The 20770-nt window shown below is 49.4% G+C and overlaps 1 protein-coding gene across 3 annotated transcripts in view; it reads left to right on the top strand.

Moving 5' to 3' along the window:
• Positions 1–18707, top strand: part of LOC111152667 (ST8 alpha-N-acetyl-neuraminide alpha-2,8-sialyltransferase 2) — a 62089-nt gene extending 43382 nt beyond the window's left edge. For 2 of the 3 annotated variants that reach the window (XM_022511221.1, XM_022511222.1), the window contains exons 4-5: positions 2566–2859; positions 18160–18445. In XM_022511221.1, coding sequence (XP_022366929.1) covers positions 2566–2859; positions 18160–18445 — 580 coding nt within the window. Of the gene's footprint in view, positions 1–2565; positions 2860–18159 lie in introns of all 3 variants that reach the window. The other variant, XM_022511220.1, reaches the window with a different exon arrangement.
• The last annotated feature ends 2063 nt before the right edge of the window (positions 18708–20770 follow it).

The raw sequence follows: 20770 nt of genomic DNA, 5'->3' as shown, positions 1-20770 counted from the left end.
CTATGGACATGCCTGTTTCTGGAAGGGACAGACTCCTTTCCAGCCCAGAGTCATGCCCGTCAAAGCAGTGCAGCCCACCAACAGCCCCCCTAGAATTTGCTTTGGGAGACCTGGCCTGCTGTTAGAGCAAGTTTATTCCCATCCTGATTCCCCCCGACCACCCCCATAAGGAAAACTGCCCTGGGAAGGAGGGGTACAGCAAGGCAAAGCTGCCTCCATCATCCTCACTCAAGGAGTGGCCCTGAAACATGGTCATGGGCATTGCCTGGCCCTCACAGCCCTCCCCTGCCTGGAACACCTGCCATGAGCTGGGTCCCAGGTTGAATGAAGTGGGGAGCCCGCCTCAGGCTGCTCGCAGTCCCAGAGCTCCCCAGAGTCTCCAGCAGGGCACTTGGACGACACCCCAACTGACCAGTACTGTAGCTGAGCGTGCACGCGCCCGTTTTCCCTCCCTTGACCAACCTGGAAGCCTGTTGGGGGGCAGCCCCCGCTGGCCCGTGGTAGACTCAGCAGATGTGAACTGCATTGAATCCACTTCCCTTCCCCCTGCTTTCAGGACCTGGAGGTTGGCCCAGGGGAGGCCCCAGGCTCTCAGGAAGGTCTTGAAAACCTGGCTCAGCGGGGTTCAGGACAATAGGGATAATGGCACTCCATTCCTCTGAGGTCCGAGGCAAGGGCCCCTGAAGGTGTCCCAAACCATCTACCCCCTGCAGTGTGTAGCCACAGTCACATAGCAAGGCCAGGGTGGGAATGAGGATGGTGGGTATTTCAGGGGGTCTAGTCTGAGCACCTAACAGGCCTTAGAGTCAGACACATCAGAGACGGAATTCTGGGGCTTCTCTTACTCGCTCTGGGCAAGTTACATTGCACTTTCTGGCCTTGGGCTCCTCATCTGTAAAATGAGGGTGATTAACACGGAGTCAGAATAAAATGAGCTGATCTGTGTTAAAGGACTGGGGGCTGGCACACACCAGGAGCACATGGATGTTCATTTTCTTTCTGATCATCCTACTTTTCCTCCTCAAATGTTGAAGGAAGAAAAGTCCTGGTTTGCAAGGAGGGTGAGTGGTGTCTCTCTGGGTCTCATCGTTTGGCAATGACTTATGGCCCTGGTCTTCATATCTCCAGTCTCTGTTCTACAAACACTTATTCTAGTTCCTCAGACTTAATTCCACTGGTCAAAGGGCTCTTCCACCATCAGATCCTCTGTGCAGTAAGCAGCCAGGCCTCCCCTGTGGCCAGCCCAGGCCTATTAGCTTGCAGTATAGACAAGAAGTCCCAGTATGCACACCCAAGCTAGACCCATGAAGGTGGGAAGGTCCCCCACAAAGCAGGCCTCTGGTGAGATATCAGAGGTTGCCCACCCAGGGACCCTGGCTAGTTCAGCACAAGATTGCAATGGCCTTTTAGTTGTCCTCCCAGACCCAATTCTATCCAATCCAATACCTACTACAATTTCGTCTTATTGCCTACCTGTTACCTAAAATGCAAATTTGCCGTGTTACTCTCCTGCTCAAGAATCTTCTGTGGCTCCCTTTTGTCCTTGGAACCACATGCCCAACATATACGCTCTGTTTACCTCTCCAGCTTTGTCTCCTCCACACAATATGTCCCAGGCAGAGTGAATTATTTGCCTCCCCCTAAATCCCCATACTCTTTGGCACCTCTACACCCTTAGATACATTACTTGTGCTTATAATGCCAAAACACAATGTTCCCTAAACTGCCTGGTCATAAGAATCACCTGATGGGCTTATAAAAATAACTACCAGTTCCTCTGCTCACCTGCTGAATCTGGGTCCCCAGGCGAGAGACCCGGTGAATCTGTATTTTTAACTACCACCTGAGGTGATTGCTTTGCTCTGACAAGCTAGAGAAACACTCTTCTAATTGCCTCATCCACAAAGGGATTAGTTCTCCTCCATCCATCCAGATGTCCCTCAGTGGTCACCGCCTCTGAGAATACCATCTAATGCTCCTCCTTCCCGTAGTAACGTGAGACTAGATCACATTGAGATCTTAGTGTGGTCCAGCAGTGTTCTGAGTACTGGGTATGTGCTGACTCCTTTAATCCCTGGGAGGGGGTGCTCTTGGGATCTCCATCACAGCTAAAGACACCACCGTGCATATTCCTTAGCTGTAGGGAAGCTCTTGGGAAGCTCAGAGAGGTTGAGGAGTTTGCCTAGAATCACACAGGTAGAAAGTAGCAGAGCGAATTCTGAACCTGGGAGTGTGCCTTCAGAGCCCTGGCTGTTACCTAACGTGGCCAGGTAGCACCTGCTTGTAGCGCCAGGTAGCATGGCCGTCTTGTGGGTTGAGGGCTGGCTTAGTTGCCCCCTTCCTGCTCCACTAGATCTGGAACTCCAGAAGGCACACACTGTACAGCCCCAGGGGCCAGCGTCTATGTGGTAAGAGCCTAGTAAATACGGGAAGCAGGGATGATCGGGGGGTGGCGTGCTGGAAGATGAGGAGGAGGGGACGGGAGGTAGAGGTTGGATGAAATGAAATGTAGGCAGCAGCGTCTCATCTTTCCCCAAAGGACCGTGACGCCTTTCTCTCTGGCAGGTGCAACCTGGCCCCGGTGCAGGAGTACGCGCGGGACGTGGGGCTCAAGACCGACCTGGTGACCATGAACCCCTCCGTCATCCAACGGGCCTTTGAGGACTTGGTCAACGCCACGTGGCGGGAGAAGCTGCTCCAGCGGCTGCACAGTCTCAACGGCAGCATCCTGTGGATTCCCGCCTTCATGGCCAGGGGCGGCAAGGAGCGCGTTGAGTGGGTCAACGAGCTCATCCTGAAGCACCGCGTCAACGTGCGTACTGCGTACCCCTCTCTGCGCCTGCTGCACGCCGTCCGCGGGTGAGCGGCCTCTCCACGGGGTGGGCAGGGGACCGGCGCGGAGCCTGGGCGGGGCTTGGTGGGCGATATTCCCCGCCCAGACGCATTTGCATCCCAGCTTACCACGCGTGAGTTCTATGACCTCGGCATCGGCCTGGTCTTCCTGCACGTCCCTTCCTGGAGACAGGAGCTGGGGCTTGTAAATGGGTTTCTTCCGGCACACCCGGTTTGACCAATCCGTAGTGCCCGCCCGGAGAGCTGGGTTGAGAATGGTCCTCCCATCCGGGCTGCGTAGGGAGTAAACCATGAGGGGCAAGGATGGAAAGAGGAAAATGGGCTGGAAGCTCTTGCAATGGTCTGCGTCCTGACTGCTTGTGGCCAAGACTGGGGTCATGGTAGCAGATAGGCAACGGGTCGCTCAGATTAGCTGGAAACTTTGGCGTAGGGGCAGCAGGATTTGTTGGTGGGTTCTATTTGAGGATCTCGAGGAGGGAGAGAAAGAGAAGAATCCAGAATGGCTGTTAGGATTAGAGCTTGAGGGGTGTCTGGGTGGCTCAGTGGGTTAAACCTCTGCCTTCCGCTCAGGTCATGGTTTTAGGGTCTTGGGATCGAGCCCTGTGTGGGGCTCTCTTTTCAGGAGTCACTCGCCCCTCTCTCTCTGCCTGACTCCCTGCTTACTTGTGATCTCTCTCTATCAAATAAATAAATAAGATCTTTAAAAAAATATTTTTAAAAAAAGAATTAGTGCTTGAGAGTATGGGTGGACAGTGGTGCCATTTTCTGTGAGAGGAGAGCCCATGCGCATTTGGGGGTATTAAGTTTGGACATATTAAGTTTGAGATGCCTGTTACAAATACGCCTGTCCACACTCCTGAGCTTGCAGCTTGGGATCAAGCCCTGTACCCACCTCACCCAAACACGTGGCACTTCACCGTCCTGCTCCAGTGGCACAAGTGAGCGCATTGTACAGACCCATGTTGATATTGAAATGCTCTTTCCTGGGGCCCAAGCATAACTCAGTGTGGCCCCCAGAAAGCTCTCTGTCCAACCCTCATAGATTCTTGCTGTTCTCACAACGGTGACCCCCGAGACCCCCAAGCCTGTGACGAGCCCTGATCTGATTAGGCTGTGTTGCCAGCACGGATAACCCATTACCCCCAAGAAAAACCGAGCGAAACATTCAGGAAGAGGTGGCTACGCTTGTGGCTGACGGAGCAGAGTGACACCTGATGGACAGAGGGCTCACTGGGGCCACATTCCTTATCCTGGAGGTTGACCTGTGAGGTCTTCCTTAAACATCTACCTCCTCCCTGTCTCAGCAACCCCCCCATCTCATGGAGTCTAGGCTCCATGCCTCATATGTTGTCTCTGCCTGGAAGGAGGAAAGGTTTGGGGGTCAGAGGAGATGCAAGAAGGGGAAGGACTCGCTCATGGTAAAGAGAAATAGTCCCTCAGACAGGGAATGGGCTACTACCTATAAGAAATGTTTACAGCCAGAGCTATTTCCAGCTATAACTGACTCACTTTCATCTGTCAAAATAGCATTAAGCACCAGTAATAAGCCCTTTAAACAAACAGACTGTTAATCCTGGGATGGCAACATCTTCCCTTGCAGGAACTCCCTGGAGGAAATATTGCAGGAGAGAACGGGGCTGGTTTTTGCTTTTAGCAAGGGGAAGAGTTGGCAGGGAAGAGGGCTTCAGGGGCCTCAGAATGGATTTCTGCCAATGGCCCTCTCCCTCTACAAGGTGTGGGTCCGGTCGGACATTACTGGAAAGGTGGGTAGTGTCTGTAGCGAGAGCAAGGGCTTGCCCAGACAAGGCGCGAACTTACCCTGTGGTTTGCCTCAAGAGGAAGAATGGGCTGAAGGGATGGGGGAGGCAGAACAAAGCCACAGGAGAAAAGACTGAGGGTTCATAGAAAAGATGGCTGAAGAGGAAACTGGCCCAGAGGCAGTCTGGTCTAGCATGAGAACCATAGGCTTTGGAGTAGGGACACCTGGGTTCAAATTCCACCTCCATTACTCAGGTGGTGGAACAGGTCCATTACCTCCCTGAGCCCTGCTTTTCTCTGTCTCTCACTTTTCTCTGTCTCTTGCCTACATCCGAATGTGTGGTCTGAGCTGGCCAAGGAAGACACACAGTCAGTCAGTCATCCCTATGGCCACCAATCACCCAGCAAGGGATTGGACTTGCCCTATAGACTTCAGAGGTAGAAGTAGGACCAGAGGGTGAAACCACAGGGAGGAGGGTATATTTAGGCTCAATTGGATAAAGGATTCTGTAGAAGAGTGGACAAAAGTTAGATTCACCTGTCAGGATGTCTTCACCTCAGAGTTCCAATGTAGACTGTAGTTTACAGAAAAATCTTGTTTCCATACTTAAAAATCTATTGTTCAATAAACACTCTCTTTATGAAGTGGAGGATATAAACATTTTTATTGCGGTAAAATAGACACAACATAAAATTTACTACTTTAACCATTGTTAACTGTGCAGCTCAGTAGTTAAGTATATTCCCAGTATTGTGAAACAAATCTCCAGAACTTCATCTTGCACATCTGAAACTCTATACCCATTAAATAACAAGTCCCCTTTTCCCCAACCCTCCCTCCCTCCATCCCCTGATACAGTAACCTTTCTACTTCGGTTTCCATGAATTTGGCTACTTTAGATACCTCATTCAAGGAGATTGCTACTGCACTTGCCTTTCTGTGACTGACGGATTCCACTTAACATGTCGTCCTCAGGGTCCATCCTTGCCATAGCCTGTGTCAGAATGGCCTTCCTTTTGAAGACCGGATAATATTCTGTTGTATGTGTGCGCCAGATTTTGTTTGTCCGTCCATCCATGGCTGGACATTTGGGTTTCTTTCACCTCTTGACTGTTGTGAATAGTGCTGCTGTCAACATGTGTGAGCAGATAGCTCTTCGAGACTCTGCTTTCCATGGCTGGATCATACAGTCGTCCTGTTTTTAATTTTTTGAAGAACATCCATCCCGCCTTCCATGGTGTCTGCACCATGTTGCGATCCACTAGCAGCACACGAGGGATTCAGTTTCTCCACATTTTCCCCCACACCTGCTATTCCATTTCACCACATCTTTGCCAACTTGTGATTCGGTAGTAACCCATCTTGACCACTTTCAAGTGCGCCATTCGATTAGAAGTAATTGGCTGTTAGAGGAAAATGTAGCAGAAAATCTTTATGATCTTGGGTCTAGCAATGGTTCCTTAAGTATCACACCAAAAACACAGGAAATGAAAGAAAAAAGGAGATAAAAGGGACTTCATTAAACTAAAACTTTTCATGCACCAAAAAGCCAATCTAGTATGGCGGGGCGGGGGGGGGGACCTACCCATAGAATGGGGGGAAATAGTTGCAAATCATGTATCTGATAAGGGATTAATATCCGGAGTATATGTTGAGTACAACTCAACAACACCATAAATAATCAAACAACCTAATTTTTTACAAGGGCAGAGGACTTGGATGGACTTTTTTTCCAGAGAAGATATACAGATGGCCAATAAGCACATGAAAAGATGCTCAACATCACTCATAATTGGGAAATTGTAAATCAAAACCTCAGCGAGTTACCACTTCCCACCCGCTGGGATGGATGCTATCAAAATGTGGGAAATAACACACGTCAGTGAGGATGTGAGGAAATCAGAACCCTTGTGCCTGCTGGTGGGAATGTCAAGTGGGAATCACCTTTGAGGCATCTTAATATGTAATTCTGCAAAGGAGGAAGTTGACGCCCAGATGAGTTGGGTGATGAGTAGGAAGCCACCGAGCCAGTAAGGGGCACAACCAGGAACTGAAGCACAGCACCCAACTCTAGCCAGGACACCAGAGGCAGCAAATTCAAACCCAGCCAGTTCTGGATTTGGGGCCCCCATCAGCTCAGTGGGGTAGGTGCTGTCACACCAAAGAAGTGGTGTGAGGAGACCACACAGCAGCATATCACGTCTCCCTGGGTGCATGGCAGTTCTTCTGAGTCTGGGACAGTGTTCCCACCAGGCAGAACAAGCTGAAAGGTCAGAACACCTCAGGGTCCCATCAAACACCCTCTGGCATCTGAGGCTTGACACAGTCTTGTGGAACCCCCCATTGAGGCTCTCAGTGTTGTTTACCCCTTGACGTTGCCTTGGCCTTTGCCTCCCTCATTTGCTTGACTGCTCCTTCACAGCCAAGCCATCTTTCCAAAGGAAAGCTGCCATCCTCAGATATCAGCTGTGTGTCCACTCACTCTGAATGCAGCTGGGTGGCTTGACATGCCCAAACATGTCCACATACAAGTCATTGTGCTCCTAGAACCGGTTTAGTGTCCCCAGTCCATCCATTCATGGGGGGGTGGGAACCATGAGATGCTCTAGTAACAGCAAATAGGCTTTTCATGAGGACCAAATGAAATCATTTACATAAATCACTTTAGAGCCCAGTGCTGGTCATATTAAGTCTGTCTAGTACTACAAGCTGGCACGTGGTAGAGCCAGGCTTCATGTGAAGGGACCACATGAACACAGTTTCCGTTCTCCTGGCTAAACAGTCTCCTCCTACACATTTGTGGTTATTAACCTACTTCTTATTATTAATTGTTCAAGTCGTCAGTGCCTTGAGGCTAGGATACTGCCACTTTGTGCTGCATTCCTCTCTCCTGCATAGTGCCTGATACTCGGAGAGCTTCTGGTGACTGGTCAGGGGGTCCCCAGTGACCTCAGATTGAAGAAGGACATGTAGGAGAATAGAGGAGGGGCACAAATAACCGTCCCTAACACGGCTATATTAGACACCATGCTAAGTATTATGTCATGTGATGAGAGAGAACTAGAACCAGCATTCTATGCTGAAGACTGCAAAGTGAGCCTCAGGTGGTAAGAAACTTGCACAAGATTGCATGGCTCGTGAGCGAGATTCAGGACTCCTCCCTTGCTCCTGATCACCACCCATTTGCTCCTGTGGCAATAACCAGGAAGTAATAACAGGGATCCTAGAAGAATAATGTCAGAAGGCCAAAGCCAGAATGTGAGCTTATGAAAATATTAAGAAAAAAATAGAAAGGGGGCACCTCTGGCTCTTGATTTCAGCTCAGATCATGATCTCAGGGTGATAAGATGGAACCCCTCGTCAGGCTCCACCCTGGGTGTGGAGGCTGCTTCAGATTCTCTCTCTCCCTCTCCGTCCACCCTCCCTCCCAAAAAAGAAAGAAAAAACAGAAATTGCATTTTATGGTTCAAGTAAAAAGAACCAAAAAGTTAAGGGCAGGCAGTGTAGAGGCTACAAAAGACAAATGGGAACGAGACTCTTGATTCCTCTTCTTCACCTGTCTTCTCAGCAAAGGAGAGCTGTCTTTTACCTGGATAGCATGACAAAGCCTTTGGTATCATTACGTATAATCCCATTTCGTTGCCCTAAACCAGTGGTTCTCAACATGGTCCCTGGACCAGCGACATCAGTATCACCTGGGTACTTGTTATAAATGCAAATTCTCAGGCCCAACCCCAGCTTACTGAATCAGAAACTGCATGTTTGAGGCCCAGAAATCTACATCTTCACAAACCCTATAGGTGATTCTGATGTACAGCATAAGTTTGAGAACCTCTACCCTCAACAAAACCAAGACCTACTAATATCTCAGAAGATATCATGCACTAAGACCACTGAGCAGTTGGCCCTGATCTTCCCCAAATCATGCCCCAATTTTCTAAACATGGGGAAAGCATGGACTCCAGTGAGCTTGTTGTCATCCCCAAGCCAGAGTTTCAAAATGGTTATCAGTGCAATGGCTCAGGAACACCTGAAGATGAAGAAGCAAATATCAAGACCAGATGTCCTCATGGGAAAGCAGCAGGGCACACTGCCCCAGTCTGCACTTCTGAGGAGGGTAGTAGACAGTAGACCCAGGATCGGTGGAGTCATTTTCATATCTTGGTTCAAGTCAGATACTTTGACAAAATATTGCTTGAGCAGCATGGAGAACTGTGACATTTCAGGGAGTAAAAGGGAGCAAATGTTAAGTCTCTTCTTAGAGAAACCTTGTAAGATAGATACTATTTTTATCCCCATTTTACTCACAAGGAAACAGGCTCAGAGACCAGGTAACTCAGATGAGGAGGAGGGGGACTCAAACCCATGTGTATGGGTTTCAGTTGTGTCTACTGCCATGCCCCTTCTCATGTCATTGACAGACTGGCCACTGTCTGTTGACCACAGACACCCAAATGACTAATTAAAGGTTGACTTCATGGGGGTCTCTAAGAACACACCACCAGCTTCCTGTACTGCCAACTGTCCCCATTTTTACCAATAACTTAAGTGAAGGCATCAATGGTCTCCTTAGTCAGTTTGCAGAAGACACAACTTTGGGGGGATTCCTAATAATTGGGGCCTCAGAGTTGAATCCAAGCTTCTTTTGATAGACTGAAACAATGAGCTAATCTAAGAGGGAGAAATTTAATACAGACGAATGCAAGATTCTGTGCTTAGGTTCTAAACAATTGTACAGGTGTGATGAACAGTATAAATCAGCAGCAGGCATGCGGTTTCTCAAAGGGATAAGATGATCTTAGATCACAGCGATGGATGTATAATGTTTTGAGACTCAAGGAGGTCAGCAATGACCTTGGTCAAATCTGACCTGGAGAAGTTTTGGGACCCAGGCTGGAGAGGGACCACAGTGGAAGAGAAATTCGAAAGTCGAAAGGTTTGGGGAGAGAAGTCTCCAAGGAGCATGGGAGCAATCTTTCTTCAATTAACAAATATTTATTTGCTATAACCTAGAAGGCCCCGGGCCTGTGCTGGGGGAACACAAAAATCAATGAAACAAGGCTTTTGCCCTTGAGCGGCTCACAGATTTGGACTGCAAGGCTCCAGATGTAGAACCAAGGTTGAGAAGGGATCTACGAGGATTCTGACTTCATCTGAGTGCTAAGAAGAGCATTCCAACAAATAAGGTTCTCTGAACTGGGCTTGGTTGCCCCTTGTTCAGGCAGCAGTGAATGCTCCTTGCTGGGCCATGACTTGGGAACTCCGCATCCTACAGAGTTAGTGTATGAATCTGTCAGCACTGCTGTGAGAAAGGACCACAGGCCAGGTGGCCTAAATGGACAACAGAAAGTTATCGTCTTGCAGATCTGGAGGCTAGAAGTCCTTCTCAGAGCGCTGAGGGAAGACTCTCTTCCAGGCCTTTCTCTTGTGGAGGACCATCTCCATCATTCTCTCTGTGTGCCTGTGTATTTCCAAATCCCCCCTGCTTATAAGGTTGGGTTGGAATAGGGATCCCCTTAACAACCTCATTTTAACTTGCTTACCTCTGTAAAGACCCTTATCTCTAAATAAGGTCGCATTCTGAGGTACTGGAGGTTGACCTCCACAGATGAATTCTGAGGGAATATCATTCAACCCATAATGGTTGGGCTAGATGGTCCACCCTTTCCACTCAGAGATTCATTGATTCATCACACCTGTGCCAGCAGAACCTCTAACCACCGGGTCCTCTGGAGATTCCTGACACTTCGGGGCCTTTATGGGCCCTGGGCATTGTAGGGAGGGGGCAGTGTGGGGCAGAGAAAGTCTACCCTTTGAATCTTACTTCCAGGGGGCTTTGGGTTCTGTCAGCCTGCAAGAGCGGCACAGTGCCCTGGCTGGCTATTGGCAAGGGAAGCGAACAACCCAGGGGAAGGACACCCTGGCAGTTGAATATGGCTGCAGGAAGGGGAAAACTCTGGTCTGCAGATGGTGGTGAATGGCTCCGATTCAATTACGACAATAGAGAAGGCTGTGACCTGTGGAGAGGGTGGCCCTCGGGCAGGAAAGCAGCCTGCTGCCTGGCCCATTTAGCCACCCAGACCACAGGCCTGGTGCAGAGGAAGCCTGTGAATTGGTGCTTAATTAGGCACCAAACGTGCTGAACGTCAGCCCTAGGATGGCAGTGGTCCAGCGGGCATCCCTGCCAGGGCTGGAGCAGCAGATCAGCATTGTGGGCATTGCTGTGTGGCAGTGGGGAGCAGAAACCTGCACACTGGACGGGCAAGAGAGTAAGCATGGCGCAGAGAATCAGAGCCGAGACCAGGGCAGGTTGGAGGCCCCTCCTCCGAGACAGGGCCATTGTATGGTCCTAAGAGCATGTCCCCAGATTCAGTCCAGGAGCCGGGTTCCGGTCTCCTCCAGGAGACACAGAGTGCAGAAGTATATCCCATCACAGTGTTACATAGAGAAAAAGAAGGAGGTCTGTGGTATTAAGGCACAGATGGCATTTCATCATTTTTCATAGATTCTCAATTTTTTTTTTTCAAACAGCAATGCACATAGTAAAAAGAAAAATCCAAACAGTATAAAGGATTTAAAGTGAAGAGCGAGTGAGCCCTCCTCCACAGAGGCAGTCTGTTACGCTGGTTTTCTGTGTGTATTCTTCCAGAAATATCCACTTTTACACATAAGGGAGCATGTTTTAAACATCGTACCTTGCTAAATTCTGGAAATTATTCCACATCAAAGCACAGCACCTTCACAGTGTCTGGACCATAATTTATGGGAGCAGAAGTCATTGGTGGCCATCACAGGTTTTTCCAATCTTTTGCTAGTATAATCAGTGCTACAGTGATCATCTTATCCTGGCATCTGCACACGTATGTACATCTAGAGGCTCACTTTGAGGCATGCCGCTGCTAAAAAAGATGCATGTAAGTGTCATTGGTTTTTATAGAGGTTACGAAATTGCCCTCCCTAGAGGCAGGTACCAAGTTACACTCCCACCTCCGATGATTGAAAATGTCTGCTTTCCCATAGCCTCACCAGCTCACCAGCGTGGTAGGTCACCAACAATTGTTCTCTGTGCGAATCCAATGGAAAATGCCATCCGATTGTTGTGTGGAATTGGATTCCTTTCATTATAAATGAGGCTAATTATAATTTTTTTCCTGTTTGGAGTGGTATCCGCTTAGAGTCCAGAATCCAACCAGCCACAGGTTTTCAGCCCCCAAGAGGTGGACTTTCTGAAACCCTGCTGGGCCAGAGGTGATCCCTGTGAGTGAGTCACAGTCTCTCGACTCCCCCAGGGGCCCCCCATGAAGGAGGAGGAGGCTCTGAAGTTATCAGCCATCATGATTTTTCTTCTTTCTTTTGGTAACAAATGGTCTAAGGCACGACTAGCCTGCCTCTCCCATGTACAGACCTGCGGGTCTGCAGGAAAGCCAGCCTCCTTGGTTTCTGCCAGTGCCCCCCAAGGGGACACTAGCCTCTGCTTGCTCATTTTCACTCCTGGCTTCATAAACTAGAGATCTGTGGTGCACCCACTTTGCACATGAGCTATGAGGATCTGGGGTTATATAAGGAGTAGGAAGTCAATCCACTGGCTCACAGAATTGTAAATTGCAGGGGAGGGGAAAGACAAGTAAATAATGATAGCATAGTATGATAAGTGCTGTGATTGGAAAAGAACAATGTAAAATGGACCCATCTGGGGAGGTCTGGGAAGTGACATCAAAGCTGAGACCATAAGACAGAGTTTCTGGCCAGGAGAGCTGGGAGTTGTTGGTGTCTTGGTAGGAATCAAGAAGGTCATTATAGCGTGTGGCTCTTCCACCACCTCTGAGGGCCAGGTGGTGGGAGCGATCTCAGCCCCAGGTCACAAGGGCTTCCCAAGCCTGGCCAAGGCTACTGGGTGTTGTCCTCGGGACTCCAAGAGTCCCTGGAGAAATTCTGGTGGCATGGTCATCCTTCAAGTCAACCTTGTTCACTTGAGTGAAGGACACTGGTTTGGGTAAGCACCGAGGCTTAGGGACCAGGAATCGACCTCAAGCATCAACAGGACTTGGTCAGCTCTGCACTCCAGCCCCTAATCTTGAGACAAAACCCCCAGCTCTCCATGCTCACAAAGCTGGGCAGCCTCATCCTGAGGTGTTCCCCCAGGAGACAAGATCCCTGGGCAGTGTTCCCAAGGAAAAGACAGCAATGGGCTATGGACCCCCAGACCAGAGCCCAGGCTGCTGGTGTGGATAATGGGAGACCAGGGGTCTGAGGGTCCTACCCCCAACTTTGCTGCTCATCTCACACAGAGTGTCCCCAAGTGTGCCATGGCAACCACCTGTAAGGCATTCCTGCTGCTTAAGGGACAATATGAGCTATGTTCCACAAAGTGCTTTTAGCATCTTAGAGAAGGCTGTTTTGGTCCCTTTTTCCCACAGTGGCAGCCATGGTGCTTGCCACATACTGAGCTCAGGAGTTCAGAAAAAGGACAAATGTGCTTTGAAGATGATTTTGGAGATCCTCGTCTATAGCTGTCCATGCTCATAAAATACGGCGCTTAATCGTCTTGGCAATTGGGATAACCAATTTGGAAAATAATTACTGCCTTCTTTATGATTACTTTGCCTTCTAATTAAAATCTCAAGACTGGAATATTAAAGGTGCATTGTCAATACAACGTCCCGGATGCACCCAGCTAACCTCATTTGGGAAGGCAAAATTAATTAGTTTGTGTTTTAACACCCAGCTGTTATCCTGAGGAAGGAAATCGTCTACAAGTCGGCCACACACACAGTCTCTAAGCTGGCCAGAGTGGCCGAGGGGGATAGAAAGGAAATCAAGGGTGATTTGTTCCCACGTAACTCAGTCAGTGGCTATTACAAGCTGCTCATTAAATGGCGCCCCCGCGTCCCAGTCAGACATGGCTCAGGAGTGTTCTTGTTCACCTGTGGTGCCGGGATGGGAAATAAGTCAGCCCCCCAATGCCACTGAGCTCCCCATTCATTCTGGAGCCTCCTGGGCTGTTAACACCTCTCCCAGTGATTGGTTCTTGGGAGAGAGGTGGCAGCAGATCCGAGACGCTGCGCCCCTCTCTCTCTCTGTCCCTCCCAGCCACAGGTACAAACCTGTGTGCCATGCTGGCTTCCCTCTTCCTCTTTTTTGACTTCTTCCTATTTTTCAGTTCCATGTGAGTCAGACATTTGCTGATCACCTGGAACCCTGGATGATAGTGGTTCTAGGCTGCACAGCAGTAACGACCCCCCAGCCCCTCGAGGTTTAGCCCAACAAGCTGATTTCTCGTTCATGGGAAGTGTGATGCAGGTCGTCACTGGCTCTCTTCCAGTCGGTGATCCAGGGATCTAGGCTTCTTCCTTGTTAGGCTGACACCATCTTTACGGGAGGCTTGGAGGGTCCCTAAGGCAGAGGAGAAGGTTGGCCCCCAAAGGACACACTTCCTGTCACAGCTTCTTGGCCAGAACTGGTCACGTGAGTGCAGCCCCATCGCAAGGAATGCTGGGAGATGTAGGAGGGCACATGGAGTGTTTGTTGAGTGCTTCTGTCCATGCCACAGTGCCCTGATTGTGCCATGCAGGGAGCCAGGTACTTCTGAACCCCTTACCAGGGGTGTGAGGCATGACCCCTGCCCCCAGGGAGATGCCAGCACTGTTCTGTGCAGGAGGCCAACCCACATAGTGGTGAATTGTCAGGCCAGATTGACAAGCACAACAGCAGAAGTAGAAGCCAAGTTCATGATAATACGTGGAAGTGATTACCTCAGCATGAACCAGGAGGAAGAGGGCGGAACAAAAGGAACATTTCCAGGAAGATGTAGTTCATGTACTTAGTTTTGGTGGGGAGGGAAGACCGTTCACCTTGGGGACAGGAGGAGGAAAGTCCCACCTGCAGGCAGGGCACAGCATGTGTCCGAGTAACCTCAGACCTCCCACGGATCAAACTCTTCCCTCCACGTCTCTGAGCACAGCACTGATGTCCTGAAAAGAAATTCATTTCTGAACGCCTTCTCAGGCTAAGGCCTTACAATAGGAAAACAAACAAACCACAAATCCCTAATAAGGCATTTGTGACCAGTGTTCAGGCTTAAATTTGCTCAGGGAGCAAATAGCGCTGTGCTCTCAGGCAGGGACACTGCAGTGGCATGCACGTCCCTCGGGAGGGTCGACAGCCAGCTCATGTCGGCCCACGACCCTCCCAGAATCACCATGGGGAGGAAAAGGCCCAAAACCAGGAGCGGGGAGGCTATGCAACGTTTTTTCTAAGCCTTCCAGCAGCTGGAGGAGTGCCTCTGCTTGAGCCTGTCTCCCTGGACTCTCCTGTTTTCCTTCTGGAACCTGAAACAAGAGAACAAGTTCAATCTGGGAGGCCCGTGGATCACCCACACAATGGTCTGCTGACTCACCCAACAGGACCTCACATGATGTTTCTAATTTTTTTTAATTAGTTGCCAACATTCAAAAATTTGGAGAAATGGCATAAAAATCCAGCTCTCTCATACACACTTTGACACACTATACTGGACAATAATAAAACTGGCTACCCCTTTAGATGCCACAGAACCATGGGACCCTCCCTGTTGTCTTGGCAACCCTGAGGCCAGGCACTGGTTTTCCCTACACACATCCCGGCTCCCAGCTCACTCAGTTACATCTCCTGCCAGGCCACTGGGCTTGACAAGTTCCCCAAGCCCAATCGTCTTTAAAACTTGATGACTGTTCCTGAGGCTTTCTCTTTGCCTATATTTTCTCTAAATATACCTCATTCTTAGCAGAACCACCCACCAGTGAGAGCAGGGCTTCTTAACCTTGGATGCGCATTTGAATGACTGGGGGAGGTTTTAAAAATCCCAGTGTCCAGCCTACACCCGGAGGTTGCACTCAGGATCTGTCTTCTTAAAGCTCCAGGTGACTCAGTGTACAGCCTTGGTCGAGAAGCATTGAGTTAGAACCGAAAATGCAATGGACTAGCTTTAGGAGGGGGTGAGCTCCCCATCATCACAGGTAGTTAAACCAAGGTGGATGAGCACTTTGGAAGGATGTGTGGGGTGATCCAAACATTGGCTGCTACTCTGCTGGGGTTCTTTCCTCCTTCCACTTCCCTGCCTTTGCCCCTCAGCACCTTCCCAAGCTCAGTTCAGCCACATTGAACCTACAGTGTGCAAGTGATCTCAGGAAGGGCATCTTATCTCGTGAGCCTCAACCACGGACCCCCCCTGAGCCAGCACCATGCCTTCCGCATATCAGCTGGGAGTAAGCCTCTCAACAGTTCAGGGAAGAAATGATGAAGGTCTGCGGGATGTCCACACAGGCTTTTCCCTATTACTTCCCAGTTGTGTTTGTGGTTAGTGAAGCCATTGTCTTGCTCCCTGCCTTTGTCCCTTCCATCTGATTCTGGGTTGAAAAATTCACCCATATGGAAGTTTCTTGGCCCAGACAGAATGAAACAGGAGGAGAAGCAAGCAAAGTGGTCTTCAACTGACAAGCTTACAACAAAAGACTGGCTGTCTAGGGGCTCTCCTGGAGGTCGGCACAGTGCCTCCGAGAATCATGTTCACAGGATGGGGTGAGGGGTCCTTGAAATATGTTTCATTATATAAAATATTACATTATTTACTAAAATTATGTGGGTTACTAGGAATCTGTAACCTTTGTCTGTTTCAAAGGCTAATCTCCTCCAAAAAAAAAAAGAGGATTTAAGGTGACCTTTCTGGAACATCTTGGTGTTTCATTTTTGGGTCGGTAGAAAGAACCACTTGCAAGAGGAAGGGCATGCTGGAGCTTCTAGAAAATCTTCCCCCCACCCACCCAACTTTTCCCCAAAAGCACTGTGAAGAATATGAGACAGTTTCAACTTTCAGCAACATGTAAATGTTTTGCCTGGCATACATTTGCTTCTGGCTTGAATTTAATTGGTGCATTTGACTATAAAGTCACACCTGCCACTGGGCTGAGGTGTCCTCAGGAGGCGCGCTGGGGTTGGGGAGTGGATGTTTTTCACAGTGGCAGGTGGACCAGGTGCGATGAGGTGCACAGAGTTTGAGGACAGAAAAACATGGCCAGTGTCTGGTGTGGACACACAATAGTGAGGAGTTGATGGTAAGGAACTCCATCTTTCTACCAAGGCATATGCATTGCATTTAAAGGCATCCAGCGTAGGGTTAGCAGAAGCTTTTTATGAGAAATAAAGAGGTTAAACCACACATCCCGGTGAGTTCTAAATCCAAGCAGAAGAACCATAGTGGAAAGCCAAAATGGCGGCAAAGAGAATGGACGTTTTCCAGCTTCTGGAAAAAGGTCTAGATTGTGTTGGAACTTGGAGATCCCCTAGTCTATGGCCCATCATCACAAAGATGTGAAAAATTGGGTCCAGCAGGGAGAAGTGACCAGCCCAAAGGCACGCAGGTAGCTATTAACAGAACTGTCACTTGAAACGCAGGTCTAAAATGTTGGTAGCTCCCCAGACCTCTGTCTCCTCATCTGTGGAATGGAGCTGGGTTCTTCCTCAATGCTGTCTTGATTAAGGTAAACTGAGACCTTCTATGTGCAGAGGTAGCTCAGTGCCTCCTCCAGCACTGGTGTCCATTAGCCCAATGCCGTGCTCTTCCCAATTCTCCATAGCTCCTCTCATTATCCCTGCCAGATTCCTAGGTAGGAAGTGGGAACTCTCATTTCAGAAGGAGATACACCAAGCGCCACAACAGGCCTTGAGAATAGAGCATGGCAGAACCTGGTTTCACTGGGCAGAGCACCCTCTGGTGTCTCCTCAACTCTCAAGGCAGCCACCCATGGTCAGAGGTGGGCAACCCACATTAGAGGGTAGGGGTCCTGCAGGCGGGGATGGAAGGAAATCCTATGATGCTCAAGAGACAAGGAAGTCTCTGCTGGAGTCAGGAATGGTGACATGCAGAGGGAAGCACATGGGACCCTCCACAAAGTGAAGATGGGGGGGCACCGTCCAAGAGCCGCCCCTTAATAGGGGGTCTGCGTACAGCGGCCTGAACAGCAAACTGCCACACCCACATGAGTCCTCTGTGGCTGGCTCTCTCGTGCTCCCACAGCAGAGGCCACGAGCATGACTGCAAAGCCAAAAATATCTACCAGCTGGCTCTTTATAGAAAAAGTTTGCCCGTTCCCACTTTAGATTTCAACAGGCCTCAGTCCAGGTCAAGGTCTTGTCCTTTCTACCTAGGTGGCATATGGGGCAAGCCACTTTTGTCTCTGTGCCTCATTTCTGCATCTGTACCTCCGAATGGGCTCCTCATGTTTCCATAAAAATCGTATATGTGAAAGCTCACAGCATAGGGAAGAGTTCTGTTTCTTAATAAAGGTAGGTAGTCAGTCCTCTGTGAAAGGAACCAGGGGTCAGTGGCTGGATTGGTCTCCGCAGCTCCTGGAGTGGTGAAGACGAGGCGGACTGCTGGACAGGTTAAAATTGTCCTCTTCCTGGAAAGGATGATTCATAAACTCATGTTTCTTTTCTCTTCTTTTTTTTTTCTTTCTTTTTCTTTCCTTTTCTTTTCTTTTTCTTTTTTTTTTTTTTTTTTTTTTTTTCAGGTACTGGCTAACCAACAAGGTCCACATCAAGAGACCCACCACTGGTCTCTTGATGTACACCCTGGCCACACGTTTCTGCAACCAGATCTACCTCTATGGCTTCTGGCCCTTTCCACTAGATCAGAACCAGAACCCCGTCAAGTACCACTATTACGACAGCCTCAAGTATGGCTACACCTCCCAGGCCAGCCCCCACACCATGCCCTTGGAGTTCAAGGCCCTCAAGAGCCTGCATGAGCAGGGGGCTTTGAAACTGACTGTTGGCCAGTGCGATGGGGCCACGTAAGGTGGGCACCCTGTGGGACTCAGTGGCTCACATTTCCTGCCAGCTACACCATAGGCAGATGGGAGTCGGGGTGGCGCAAATTATAGAACAAGCAGGCTAGTGGTTTTCTTTGTTAAAGTGTAAAACAGTGACCAGAATATATATATCTATACCTGCATATATATATTGACCTGAGTATTTATAACTGTGTGGTGTTCATCTAGCATTAGGCAGATAAGCCACAGGAAGAAGGTGTGGAGAACCCACCCAAACCGGATTGAGACTCAGTCCATCTTTAGGGGCAGAAGGACTTGACATGAAAAGAAGCCAGTCCCATGACTTTGGATGATCTGGGTTGGAGAGATCTTTGGGCTCATGGATGAATGGAGAGCCCCTTCTTGGCAGCTGCCCCGAGCCTCTGAGACACGTGGATTCTGGGTGAGCCAAGACCCAGAGGGGACAAATGGACCCAAGTCTAAACTGGTGCTGTTCACAGAGGAGAAGGAGGTTGAGGGGTTCAGCCTGGCAAAGCAGGACAAGGACACCAAGAAGCAGAGGCCACTTCAGGGCCGCGAGCCTTATTCCACAAACCTAGAGTTTAACTGTCCGAGGGATGATTCACGGTGGACCCGCCTGTTCCAGACAGGCTTCCACAGCTATGGAAAGATGCCTAGAGAAGAAACCAAGGACAGTCCATACTCTGGCTTTGCAAGAACCACCAAGAACCTGGACAGACCAGGCAGATGACCTTGAAGACCACGGGGGGTGTTCATCTGGCGTTTCGGAAAAATTGAGATATCCTGCTTGGGGACAGCACTCCACCCCACAGTAAGGCAGAAGAGTGTCCAGAACGTGGTGGTCTGGTGGGTGTTCTTTAAAATGACTAGAGTCCACCAAGGAGGAAGGGACCCTGGGATGTCACCTGCTGGGTCAGCCCCCTTCCTGCTCTATTAGAATGTCACATGAGGGACCGTCCTGTCCCCTTCCTCCACCAGGGAAGCCACAGCCAAAGCTTGAAAGGGCACCGTCAAGATAAATGTCATCCTTTTTTAAAATACATATGATTGCCTTTCTGGGCGCCTCATAGAGCCCCAGAGTGTGAGACCTAAAAGGATGTTAAGCACCTTGCTTCATTTCTCTGTAACCACTCTGTTTGCTTCCTGCATCGTGTGCTCACGGGGCCTCTGCAGCCAGACTGCCACATCCATGTCACTTTCTCGTCATTTTCCTCTCCCGATGTCACACTAGCCGGCATTGAGCTCCAACACTGAACATCTCCAGCGTGCAGGGAGAGGCTCCGCTGCCCACCCCCACACACCCATCCTCTCCACAGAGGCAATGATTTGAGAATTTCACAAAATCCCTTTTGCCCCCTTGAAGATTAATTATAAAGATTTTTTTTTTTTTTTTTTTTTTTTTAGCCCAAATCCAAATGCAGTATCCAAATACTGGGCATAACCTTCCCGGGGAAATCTGGGCTCCATGCCAATCACTTAGGGGCTGGAATCAGAGGTCACATATAGACAAGCATTAGGCGGTTTCGATGTATTCCCTTGCCTGATAAATAACAGTGTTTTAAAACATATTTGAAAGATAAGTAAAAAACCATTATCTGGAAGGTGAAGGGAGTTAAGAAAAGTAACCGAGATCTGCTCCCAAGCACATGAGACCGGACATAATTAATCAGCAGCAATTCAGACCAGGACATTTGCTCTAAATTAACGGCTGGTGGGCAGCAAACGGAGGCAGTGGGAGGATGTTCAGAACCATTCACCTGCACGTGGGTGCTCCATGTCCAAGCCATGGCTGCGACCGCCACCCTGCCTCTCTGTGTTTCTTCTCTTGTTGTCCTTGCCGTGGACGCTTCAAGTCTGAGATTTGGGATTTGCGTTATAAAATGAATATTTAAAAAGCAACAGCCCTAACAGCCTCTGTGGGAACTGCGTCGTTTGGACTTCCTCGCAAGAAGTGGAAATAATTAGTATCATATTTTACACTTCTCCAGAACCATTCATCGGAAGGATCTCAAAGGCCCTGGAAGACATTTAATGTCTGAAGCTGGGAGTGGCCTGGGGAGCAGGTAGAATTGCCTGGGACTCGGTGGATTAACCGGGGCTTTGGACTCCAGAACGTTCCAGTGGTGAGTCCTGAGGGGAGCTGGGACGACAGGTCCTGGATTGGCCCCACGCTCCGTGTACCAGCCAGCAGTACACCCTGTGGGGCAGTTTAAGGCCAGAGCTGCGTGGAAGAGCTGGTTTTCCTTCTGTCCCATATTAGTCTGGGTTCCTTAAACAGACACCAGTGGCTGTTGAAGTAGAAGGAGCCCTGACAACCTGCCCTGGGAAG

Source organism: Enhydra lutris, unplaced genomic scaffold, assembly GCF_002288905.1.
Source record: "Enhydra lutris kenyoni isolate GAN:26980312 unplaced genomic scaffold, ASM228890v2 scaffoldscaffold29, whole genome shotgun sequence".
In the NCBI taxonomy this organism is placed as follows: domain Eukaryota; kingdom Metazoa; phylum Chordata; class Mammalia; order Carnivora; family Mustelidae; genus Enhydra; species Enhydra lutris.
Note: the sequence above shows the minus strand (reverse complement) of the source record. Positions and strands in the feature narration are given on the sequence as shown.